This window comes from Cyrtonyx montezumae, unplaced genomic scaffold (assembly GCF_038088225.1).
Source record: "Cyrtonyx montezumae isolate F1298 unplaced genomic scaffold, pur_monq_1.0 scaffold_10, whole genome shotgun sequence".
In the NCBI taxonomy this organism is placed as follows: domain Eukaryota; kingdom Metazoa; phylum Chordata; class Aves; order Galliformes; family Odontophoridae; genus Cyrtonyx; species Cyrtonyx montezumae.
The window spans coordinates 22080581-22093388 of NW_027071826.1; the positions used below are offsets into that span (position 1 = coordinate 22080581).

The window sequence follows — 12808 nt, forward strand, 5'->3', positions numbered from 1 at the left end:
TGCAAGCTTTATGTCAGACAATATTAAATGTAAAAATGTACTCTCAATAAAACAGGTTTTTTTTTTGTAGAAAAGTGACTGTGTATAACATTTTCAGTGACGCAGAGAAAAACAAGTCAGTGTGCAATTAATGAAAGACAATACTACTTACTATAAACACTGTGCTTGGCAAGCACTAATTTTCAGTGATCTTAGATTCAAAACAATACCATTAGCGTGGTCAGATACAGCTCTGAATTTTTACGATCTCTTTCTTGGCATTTGAGGTTAGATTGCTTTCAGTACTGCTCACTTGATTTCGTAAAATGCACCATAGATTCTGATGGCTATTTTAAGGTCACAGAGCACACAGCATTTATATACCATGCAGCCTCTTCCCATTTGTCCATGTATTCATTTTTTTAAAATGAGAAATGTCAAAATACACAAGGATTTATCTTAACTCCTATACTTTGCATCAGTCAAGATTTAGCATGAATAATGATGTTTTCCTAATGCACACACACACAGGAAAATCTGCTGACAAACAAGATATTCTTGGATCTTACTATCTACATCACACAGTTTTAAAATGACAACACAGTATCAAAAAAGAAACTGCTGCCTTTACATTCTTTCCACTACTGATGAAAGAGATTTTTAAGAATAAAGTGGTTAGATAGGAGTACATGACACTTGTACATCTTACCTGGCATTTGCTCATATTCTGGCTAGTGATGAGATGGCTGTTTATGTAGCTATCAATTTCTCTGACGTTACAATTTCCCTTTCTCAATGCAGCAATAACCTGTCAATTTACACTGTCCTTTCTCTGACCCTCTCTTGCCTCTCTGCTCATTTCTACTCTTATTGACAAGACTTATTATACCTCCTTCCAATTCCAACTAGCTACCCTTTTGCAAATAGTAGTATCAACTATGTGGTCACTAGTAGTATAGGTCAACAATGTTATTAATATAGCACACACTGCTGGGAGCAGATCAAACAGCCATACTTTAAAATATTAGTTTTGCAAAGGTACTGTGAGGCAAATAATTGCAGCTTTCCTCATGTTATAAAATGTAATTTAAGGACAGCCTCCAAGAATTCAGTGTAAATTTCCAGCCCAATAATTCGGAGTATATGTTATTTTTTTCCTGTTGTTTTCATTTGCAAAATAAAATAAAACCATAACAGAAGGGTGCTGTATCTGTGTTTAAAGAAGGGGTTGTTGGCAAACACCATAGCTCACTTCTGCTGAAATGTACACAACTGATATATGCAGCCCAGAAAGCTGGCACCAGGGGCTTACAACCTTAATTTGCCTGCAAGAAGAAATGGAGATTTACCTTCAGAGCACGTTCTTGATTGTTTTCAGCAGTCAGATGTCTCGTGTTGTTTGCTGAAGTCTGGTTCTGCTCTTTCAGATGATGAAGCTCCTGCTCTAGCCGTTTGCACTGCAACGAGGAAAGAATCCCATTAAGCAGAGGAGTGTGAGCATATATATTTTTTTTCAACAAGCCAAATGAATTAACGTAAATAACCCCATCACCGTTTCTGCAAGTAGAGAAAGCATCAGACAAAAGCATGTTACAATTCCTAAAGAGTACTACAGCCGCTTTTAAGATGTGCAGCATTATTCAGTTTCCTCCCAGTCCAACTGTGTGCCAAAACAAAGCTAAGTTTATTAACAGATAAAGATGTTTTGAAGAATGTGTCAAGAAGTTTTAAAAATTACAAAGATATTGAGATGAAATTCTGCTCATACTTAAATAATACATAAAGGAAAAAATTGACATTAAGTGGGTATTGAGGAAGCAATGTATGCTTTTAGGAAAACAAGCAAATTAAACATCTTCCACTCAACGAGCCTTTTAAAAGAAAATATACATGTAGTTTCTATCCTTTTTTGTTGTTGTTGCTTTTTTTCTTTTACACTGAGATTACTCTCATTCCCAAGCACATACCACATCTTGAAATAAAAGTTTTAAGATTATTATGTTTAAATATTAATTAAATGACAAAGAATAAAAAATTTAACATTTACTATTGTGTCCATACATACATTTATTGCTGTAACCTGAGCACCTCTTCTAAATACTGAAGACCTGCAAATTGCGAAGTGAACTGAAGTATATTTTACTGTTTTTTACAGTAATCATAAGAAGCCTTGCCCAGTTACTTCAGTTTAAAAGAGTAATTAGTTGCCAACAGACAATGCATAGTTTTATTTAAAAAAATTAAAAGAACTTAAAAATACAAAGCAAAAAAAAAAAAAAAAACAAACCCAAAAACACAGATTAAGGACCAGGAAAACATAGGGGAGCAATTGTTGGACAGATCTAGGTAAAATTACAACATTAACAAGAACATTTTTGACTAGCATATTACAAGGAAGTAGCTTGGATATCATCACTAAAAAAACCTAAGCTGGTAGATCCTTCTGGGACATTAGACAATTCACTGAGAAAGAATATTTTAATAAACACCTTCTGAAAACACTAGTAAGAAAGAAATGAGAATTGTGATTTAATGCCCACATAAGCACTGTTGTCTCAAATAAAAGACTGGAATATTTCAGTCTCTTTTGCTACCTTGCTGGCTTTGGAAGGCACAGAACAGAGCTTCCTATCAAATACATACAACTTATTCCAATGCAATTCTTACCAGAGACAATGAGAAGCATGGCTCATGTCAACTCTAAACAAAGAAAAAAGCATGAAATAGAGAGCTGTAGCATAACTGAAATATAAACTTCACTTGTAGTTTATAGTATAAGTAAAATAAGAATTCCAAAGGAGTTTGAGGCAGAAATTTTAAATAAGGCACATTAATATATGTACTTCCCAAACACAAAATAAGTAATTTTCTTTCCTTAATAGTGTACTGCAAGTTACCCAGCATCGTATATTGATCAAAATTATCTGATATTAAATATGAGTTTTAAATAATTGTAGGTGTCCAACGATGTTATTAAAATATTTGATATGATAACAGTTGCGGTATTGGAGAACTTCTGCTATTAACCTGGATTTGTTTCCTACCTGATTATTTATTTTAAAGTTAGCATATCTCCCTGGAGAGGCACATACTGTCAGTGAGAGTCAAAGTCCCTTAAACCACAGTTCCAATTTTATACCAATAAGATAAGAAAAAGACACTTTCTCAGAATAAAGGAAAACAGAAAAAATACTAAAATTAATTTGACCACATATGTTTTTCTAAAATTAAGACATTAAATGTCTATCTCACCAGAAAAGTCATAAATCACACTTGTAATTCTTCTTCCATGTCAGGAATAATGATTATGTGTCTAAGCACCTGAGAAACAGGAGCTCGGAAAACTACTATAATTAAACTCAGAGTACACTGTTTTTTCTCCGGATTTTTGTTTGTTATTTTCTGTAGCACACAATGTCTAAACATTGACTAAAAAAATAAAATCAGCCTACTACTTCAAACATTATTCATGATGCTTCTGTTGCCGTGTAATATCAGAAGGCATTCTTGCTTTTTTCTTTGCCAACACCCTTTAAAACATTAATCTTCAATTCCCAGTTTGAATCAGGAACAGTGCAGGTTTCTTGCAGGAAATATTTAGAAGGCAAAAATCTCAGCCTACCTTTAAAACAACAATATTCATGTTATTCTCTTGACTACAAAAAAGTAAAAACATACTAAGAGCAAAAGTACAGCTCCAGAAGAAAACAGAAATAGATCTTCATGTACAGAGCTGGTTGCACAGCTAAGAGCAAGAGAGTGACCTAATCTTGGTCTCTGTTCTCCTCCTGTGAAGTCGGAATACTGAAACAAGTGGGGATCCTCGTGCCACAAGGCAGATACAACATACAGGACAAAGATGCAACACGAGTAACATAAAACGGATGTGTATCCCTATAAACTCAGCCTTAGAACATCAGCTCTGGTGGCATATCACCATTCACCTTTCACTTAATTTTCAGAAAGAATGTTGATATTAAAATAATAATAATAAAGCAAATTAAATCCGTATACATCTTGAAACCATTCTGAGAGTGCCACTGAAAGAAGTGATGATCTAATTTGACCTTTGCACGTAAGTATCTTAATATGGTTGAAACAAAGTATTTACAGAAGATGTTTCAAAAGAATTACGAATCCAGATGTATTCTTAGCTGCCTAGGAAATGTCTAGGAAATAGGATCTTTAAATGCTCTGCATGGGAACATATTACAATAATCTCAAATGGCAATATTTTGTATGTCTTACTAACATTTTATAATCTGCAACACATTTATACCTGATCTATTTTTCACCCATTAAAAACAGAATTATAAAAGCAAGTAATCTTTCACAAGAATAAAAGAATATTAAATTTGTGTATTTTTGCTATAAAGATTTTTAAAAAAGAATTTAAAACAATACAGCCTCTCTCTTCCTTTCAGCCAACATTCTCTGAATTCTGTGTCACTGGTCATTAGCAAGGTCCAGTAAAAATAGGTGTTCTTTAAAAGAAGATGTGTTTTTATTGGTTCAATCTAGTGCTCTAAAATGTCAACAGCTGCAAGTAAGAAACTGGATTTCCTTCTAAAAACATATATAAAAATACTTTTTGGAGCACAGTGAAGAGAAGACATAATCTGGTTCAGTACTGGCAAGAAGGAAATGTCAGCTGTATCCTTTTAAGAAAGCTGAAAGCTAAAGGAAGTGTTTCATTTATAATGTCATAAATCTGAATCCTCTTAAAGACAGATAAAATATTTTGTGCAGCACAGGCTGCCCAACATTCTGATATGAAGTGTAATTGCGCATTTACAAAAACAGAAATTGAGAAAACACCTTTTTTATCTCAGAAAATTTGGATACCTCAAAGAATATGAAAGCAGTGTAGACAGATGTCAAGGACAATATGCCTTGATCAGAACACTGAGGACTTTGCCAAGAAAAGAATTTTAAAGCCTCAAAAATGGTAGCATGTCATTTTATAAGGTTTCACACAAACAATTCACCAAGGATCAGCTTCATCACATAGATCACTGTGTGTATGAAGAGTCCTGAAGCCAAAGAAGCAATGCTGTTGGAGGAAAAACAAAAAGAAAGGAAAAAAATCATCCCCTTTCTTGTTTCAAATCCTGTTTGTTCTCCTCTCTGAAAATACACTTTCCCACCTCAGCTAACCTAACTCAAGTGGTAACATATATGCCAGACACTGACTCTCTTCAAGCCTACTTCAAACATTCCCTGAGCAGTCATCAGTAACCATACATATAGATTTCTCTAAAACATCATTTATTCCCAGCAACAGGTACTCAATCTTCTATTTAGCCATACTTCTATATTACAAACCAGTTTCACTCTTCTAAATGCACCTAGTCTTTCCAAAGAAATAGTCCCCTACCCTGCACAGGATATATCAAGTGCAATTAAATCCAAAATGAAAAGCAAACAGCTGACATACCAAAAGAAGAAGAAATTCAGACAGGAAAGGACAGACAGTATGAACACCTGTTCATCCACTAGGCAAGCCCTCCTTTTAACAAACATCAGCTAACATGATTCAGCATAAGAAGCATGTTCAAGGTGAGCACTAGTTTAACCCTCAGCAGGTGCTGCTCTCAGTGGTGATGTAGCAGAAGGCTTGAAAACACCATGAGGGAGAAGTGTAGACAAATTGCAAAGAACAAGCACCTCACAGGGGAATGCTATTCTAGAAGTGGATCAACTGAATATGAAGTTCTGGAGGCTCACCCAGGAAGAAACTGTTAAAAGATGGTCCTACTTCCAGGTACACAAAAGGAATAAAGACAGAAGACAGAAAAATTAATGCAGATAACCACTTAATGTTGTTTGTCCTTTACTAAAAAATGTGTTTGCATTTACACATCAAACAAAACTTTAGCACTTGTATAAACAGATCATCTTAAACATGCTGTCAACTTACCAGTATTTTCTTCTTCAACTTGTACCTACAACATGTTAACATGGTGATACAAGACCTGTCATCCCTACACAGATTGATGAGTAATTTTTGATCATTACTTAACAGGATTCTTCAGTGATGTATTCTAATACATCACTGATAAATGTATTCTAGAAAATAAAGAGATCAAAGAAACATCAAAGAAAAATCCGCAAGCGATTGGAGAAATAACATTATAGGGAAAAAGATAGAGTACATCAAAGCGATTACATTCAGCAGAGAAACTCTTGTCCCACAGCCATAGGTCACTGCCCAGTTTGTTTCTGTGAAGACATCACCTATTGCTACAGACCTCAAGCAGAAGCATTTTAAACAATAAATTACTCAGGACAATCCAGTCATTCAGGTGCTTTGAAATAAGCGTAAGTGCTTTGCTACATTTACAACCCTGGAGTTCATTTCAGTGAGCTAGATAGTTAGGTTGGGCAGCATACACATTTGGTCTTTCAGTGTTGATGTGACAACTCAATGGATGAGAAATCCATAGAGTTCTTGTTAATTGCAGAATAAGCTGAATATAACAGAACTGTACCAGCAACTTATACAAATGCAGTCTTGGTGGTTACTTAACACTGTTGATTAATGTTACTACATAACATATAATGTTTTCCACAATTTTTTGTTAAAAGGAATTAAACTAGCCCTTACCAAAGTTACAAGAATATGCTAGAGGAAAAAAAGAAGATTCAAAAGTTAATAGTCTTGGTTAATAAGGATTCCAGAGTCAAGGTCTAATGAAATAAATTTACTCAAACTAAGATGAAGTCAAATTTTGCAGAGGTTGTTTCTAAATTGTGAATTACATTTGATGCCTACTACTATTAATAGATTCAAAAGATCATTTTTTTTCTGAAAATATTTTTTCTTATCTATCATCCTTGTCAAAAGCTGGAATGTTAATAAACTTGTGAATCAGCACTGGCATAAAGACAACTCCAATGATGAGATGGCTGGAAAAAGGAATGGTATTAAATGGTACTGTAGCATGCCTGTCTTATTATATTCCTCCTTAAGTCTGCACTGTTGGCTGAGATTAGGGTCACAATAGTGAGCTGGGTGTATCTTGATATCATCCAATTCTGTCAGTTTTGCATAGTTTCTTAGTTTAATTATAGATACTGTATATATCCACAGCTTCCCATAAATAGTTTCACACTCTCACGGAATTCAAGGTAACAGTTTAATTCAAATTAGACAGAAATTAAAAGAGTGTTTTAGTAATCTACATTAGGTCAGCTGGTGCATAATTACTTGAGTGCATACTGGACCCTTCATATTATGCAGTGAATAATCCATTAAATTCAACAGATATTTATACATGAAGACCTTCCTAAATTGGGATCTCAGTTAGTGAAGTAGTAGAAAGAAAAACATACTAATTCTTACTAAATAACCTAGGTAAATAGTTTCTATCCTCCAAATTGTGGTAAAGTAGAAGTGACAAATGAACTATTTTTGAAAAATCATTTTCACATAGATGCATTTATACTTTTAAGTATTTTAAACAAAACATTTTCCAGTGAGGTACATGATATCTTCATGAGAAATCTACAACTACCAATAAAAAATGCACATGTGGAATTCCAATATCACACAACACAGCATAATGCTTTTGGAAATAACACATTTCAGATATATTTTGAAATTAGGCAACATTTATTCACATTAATGAAAATTGAAGAACAATTAACCTATATATGAAACACTTTTAAAAAAAATGAAGAAACGTGACTACATTTTCATCTGTTATTTTTAAGCTGTCATATGTGGAAACATGAATGCAATAAATAACAGCATTAAGTGAACAAAAATGACTCAACTGTTTGTACTCTTAGTTTATTATTCTTTTCGTTTCCTTATTTTGTTTATAAAGACCTACACTTTCAAGTAGCTCGGAGCTCAAGGATGCCCAATGGTATGCAAGTGTTTTCAGTCTGACTGCCCTGCTTTCCTTCTCCCTACAGTTGGGTGGTGTTTTTTTTTTTTTTTTTAAACAGTCTGCCCCTTGTCCCAAATTCATCATGATTTCTCGAGAGGCAAACATCTTGCACCACTTGGATGCTACACCACTCTTTCCTTTGCAGACAAAAATAATACCAAAGTCATCCAGTCAAAACACAAGCCAACCTTTGGTGTCACTGTGAATTATGTACTTTGAACTGCAGATGTTTGGAAGCACTTATGTTTATACAAACACATTTTATCCTTTTTCTCCTAAAATAATCATTTAAAGAGAAATAAAGAAATAAAGGAGTCTTACATAATAACCACTAGAAGAATTTTTCCATTAAATTATAATACTGAATTAAGATTTTCAAACCTCCAAAAGAAGAGACATTTCTTCAAAGTTCTGGCAAAACATCAACAAATGTGTTTAAATGATTATTTATACAATGCCCAGCAGCTTAGAACTGTTCGGATTACAGGAAAGAAAAGTGTTTTTGTAGTGCTTGGGCCTTACGAACATACACATCTTTGAAAAAATAAGAGTGAAAGAAACACTTAAATGTAAACAGCATTTTTTTTTCAGTATTACAGTAGTGTTTTGCTCCATCAGAAGTCATCAAAAGAAATGCATTAAAATACAGATGAAACTTTATTTTCTCCATTGTTAGCATGAGCCAGCTGGAACCTGCAGTGTTAAGGTAGATAACATACTGTACACATTACTTGATTTCTTTCTCCCATTTCTCTCCCTTTCTACTTCTGAACACTTGAAAATGCAGCAAAGTGAACATTCATTTTCATCTGAACAGCTAAAGGAGCTGGATTAAAATGCACAAACCTCAGAAAACTTTGATAATTAACTATTTTTACCCTTTATATTTTAACAATCCTTATGCGTAGTTACTTAACAGTGCTCCCTTAGCTCAGTTCTCCTCTCTACAGTTTTACACATTCTATTGTTCTTTCTGTGGTGACATTTCAAAGTCTAAGATAAGTTTGATCTATTTCTCCAAGAGCTTAATGCACATTAATCAATCACATTATATGAGAGGTGATGGGGAAAAAAATAAAAACCCTGATGTTCTTTAGCTGTATGTTTTTCATTGAGCATTCAAGCAGGATCCTTTTTGTTGGCTGTGCCACTGATCCAGCACAGTTCTACTAACATAGGGTTGTGAGTGACTGCTCATCTACAGGAGGAAACAGCAGTAGGATTTTTGAAGCCGTATAAGTTGGTCACCTCCATAGCTTGCTGTATCACCCTGAATCAAGGCTCTTAATGAGAACAATTCTCATGCTGGAAGCCTTAGGTTCATTGGGAATCCTTAGGCAATCTGAAGCATCTCTGCAGGCCTGACAGACATAGTTTGGTTCTCCTGTAGGTCTTCCTAAGTTATTTTACTTTAACCTTAACGGTGCAGAACAGTAAAGCCCTAACCAACAGATTAGGCCTGTCCTCAGAATTTATGCATTTACCTGCATCTAAAAATGCCATCAGTCTAACCAAAGCAAAGCCATGGCACAGAAAATGAAGTCACGGAAGTATTTAAAATGTGTATCTATTTACAGCTTTTCATGCAGACCACACTTCTATCTACAGCATATACCTTTTTTTTTTTTTTTTACCTGATATTTTGTACTTTGAAGTGAGGTATTACATATTTCCTCTTTCCTCAGTATAATTAGTCACATTCAATGGAGCTGAACAGGGATTAAGTCTAAGATCTTGAAGTGAGCGTTTTAAACTTGCTAAATGCTATAGTTCTAGGTTCTCACACAGGTATTCATACAGCTTACTCTTACTAATGATGCTCAAAACATTGCAGACAACCCCCAAATCTCACAGAGGATGAAAGAGAACTGCGTAAAAGACAGACTAGAAACTTCACTAAATGAAGATGGAATAAGCGTGGACATATTGGTTACTTATATGTAATAATGTAATGCAATCTCTCTATTTAAGTCTTTATTTCTTATTTTTAATTTCTCTGTCACTTTTATTTTTATGCACCACTTCATATCTAAATGCATTCTTCACAGTTACCTCTAATATGAACTAAATCCAGTAACTCAGAGTCAAACATTTACTCCTATAGCTGTACCGGGTCTGAAATTCAGTAAAAATGCTTACAAACCAACCTAGTAGAGTTTTTTCCTAATTACCTGCCATGTAAAAATACATGCAGTTTCTTTAACACAGAATTGTTACATTACTAATCTTTTTTCTTTTTATTTCAGGTTTATAATCCTATTAGATAATGTATAAATTAAGCATGCAAGTTGATCAGTAGTAGGCAAGGTTATGCTTGCTCACACTTTTGTCTTGGGATAATATCTCACAGCAGAGTTGTAAAAACAGTAGTAAAAGGCATGCTACAACAGAATTCAAACAATTTAAGTATCAGTTTTTCAGAAACAAAGAAAATGAAGAATACTGCCGAATAAGAAAATACCGATTTAAAAAGTGAGAGGAAAAATCATGAAGATTCTCATTTAATAATACCCCCCAAAAAATCATGAAAAAGTAAATCTTCATAAGCTAAATTCTAAATCACTGAAGAAATAAATAAAATAATTTTTAGAATAAGATCTGCTTTATTTCCAATGCATGACAGCAATTCCAGCATATAGTTTCAGATTATAAACTTTTGCATAGAAAATAACTCAGTGTCGCTAACCTCAACATCTTGAGGAATACTTAAAGAATATAATTAAACAAAACAAACAAAAAAAAGAGATCCTGGGATAAATGTCCTCAGTGCACATTACATGTCATTATGCTACTTACAAGAGAATTAGGACTGAAATACTCTGACTACCTGAAATCATTTCTGTCCAGGCTGTGTATTATGCAACACTGTGGGATAGGTGCCACTGAAGCCAGTCAGAGCAGCTGAATATTAAAATATTACATTGATATTCTTTTACTGCACAGTCTCAGCATCTGTAGTCCAAGTCACAGCATCCCACAAATTCGTTCACCAACTATTTTGAAAGGCAGTGCTAACTGCTGTGTGATTTGTTAGCACAATGAGCTGTAATGTTATGAAATGGGCTGCTGCAGTCACAATACTCAGAAATTGCAGATAACCTAACATACTGCTGATTTTGTCTTCACTTACACAGGGAAAGATTACAGAATGCACAGCCACTTCTTCAACACATGGAATCAGAAAACAATATTATATTCCTAATGATCCATAGGTCCTGCATACATTCTTTTTAAAATGAAAAAAACAACAATAAGAGGAAGACAAAATTGAAGTAGTCGTGTATCTTATTTACTATTTATTTACTTGCTCTCTTTCATTCTTGAAGGAGGAATCAAGTCACCTCTCTTGAAGAAGTGTCTTCCTCATTTGAACTCAGCACCTTCCCTCCTTTACTCTTCACTGCAAAATATGCACACCTCAATTCTCAGTTCTCATCTTAGCCTGTGTGATGCCCATTCCACAGCACTGCATCACTGGTATACTTCTTTTGCTTCATTTGATCCTGTAAATATTTTCAACATTACGCAGATTTTATCAATAACTTTTCTTGCTTAATTATATGAACATTTGGTGATAATGCTTGGTGAATACTGACTGGTCAGTTTTCCCAGCGCTTTTATGAGTTTAAATAGGTTCCTCCTGTTTCATAGGATGAGAAATTAGCATAGAAACTTTCAGAAACTTATATCTGCGAGATTACATCAAAAAATGGCATTACTACACCTAAAGCCTTTGCTTTGCTGACTTGACCAAATGATCCCAAGATTTCCATCCTGCAGCCATTTGTCTTGCTGTCTCCTCAGCAGAGTAGTCAGCTCCACTAGAACCAGATGGCCTGTGGCCAAGAGACAGCTTGTCAAATATCCAACACAGCAAGCCATGACAGATAATTGATTTGTTTTAAAACCTTTCCTGCATACCCAGTTAAAAAGCCACAGTAACTGTACTCAAAAATATATACAGTACAGTGGGGGCAGATAGTGTTGCCTGATACACCTGAGTTTCCAGTTATGTCAGCCATTGAAGGTGTATAAAAAGAAATTTTAGAAACCAGTGTTTAGCCTGATCCTTCACCAAATTCTAGAATTTAGGAATAAATCCAATTCTCAGATATATGCAAGGAAATTATTTGCAAATAAAGGCATGTTTTTAGAAAGTGTAACCCTGTTTAATTGTACATAACCAATATTAGTTGACAAGAAAACAAGATCTGGTAAACAATCTGTCATTCTAATGAGGTGGTTTTCAAATAATCTTTGATGGATTTTCTTAAAATCCATATGCAAACAAGACTATTGTCTAAACCTTAAGTTGGCATTTACAGATTAAAAGGACAGGAATAATTCTGGTCCATTTTTAAACATCATCAATTTATTTCAGAAAACATTATTCTGGATCACTGTATAGAAGCCATAGTTTTTTTAATCCCTATATTCAGATACAATAATCATGGGATTGCAGATTTTCTTTGTAGTATATGCTCTGTTTGTCCTAATAAATACTGTACTCTTAATTAAGCCATCAGTTGCTAAAGCGGTAGTACTTCAGTTTTTCTGCTGTGTGATGTGTTTTACAGGGACCAATGGGACTCAGTACCCTAACAGATGCTCAAGAACATTCTATACCTTGATTATGCAGAAACAGCCACCTGAAAACTTTCAGATACATTACTGAAAAGCAGGAACGCTTAAGCCTAAAATCAACTGTCTTTGACACGTGTAATTACAAACATCACCCTCATCCAACCACTTGCATACCTCATGTATAGAGAATAAGAAAACCTAAGCAGAAAAATTTTAAGAAAAACACAAAGATAGAAGAATGTTATGACAAAGATAGAAGAATGTTATGACAAATGCTGAAAGCGCTGCCAAAATGAACAAAATGGATAAATGCATGACTACTGCTGAGAAGTGTCTGGATACCATAG

The 12808-nt window shown here is 34.3% G+C and overlaps 1 protein-coding gene across 5 annotated transcripts in view; it reads right to left on the reverse strand.

Moving 5' to 3' along the window:
• MIPOL1 (mirror-image polydactyly 1) overlaps positions 1 to 12808 on the reverse strand; it is a 172934-nt gene that overhangs the window by 88563 nt on the left and 71563 nt on the right. For all 5 annotated transcript variants that reach the window (XM_065753227.1, XM_065753195.1, XM_065753212.1 and 2 more), the window contains exon 9: positions 1329 to 1436. In XM_065753227.1, the coding sequence (XP_065609299.1) occupies positions 1329 to 1436 (108 nt within the window). The remainder of the gene's footprint in view (positions 1 to 1328; positions 1437 to 12808) is intronic.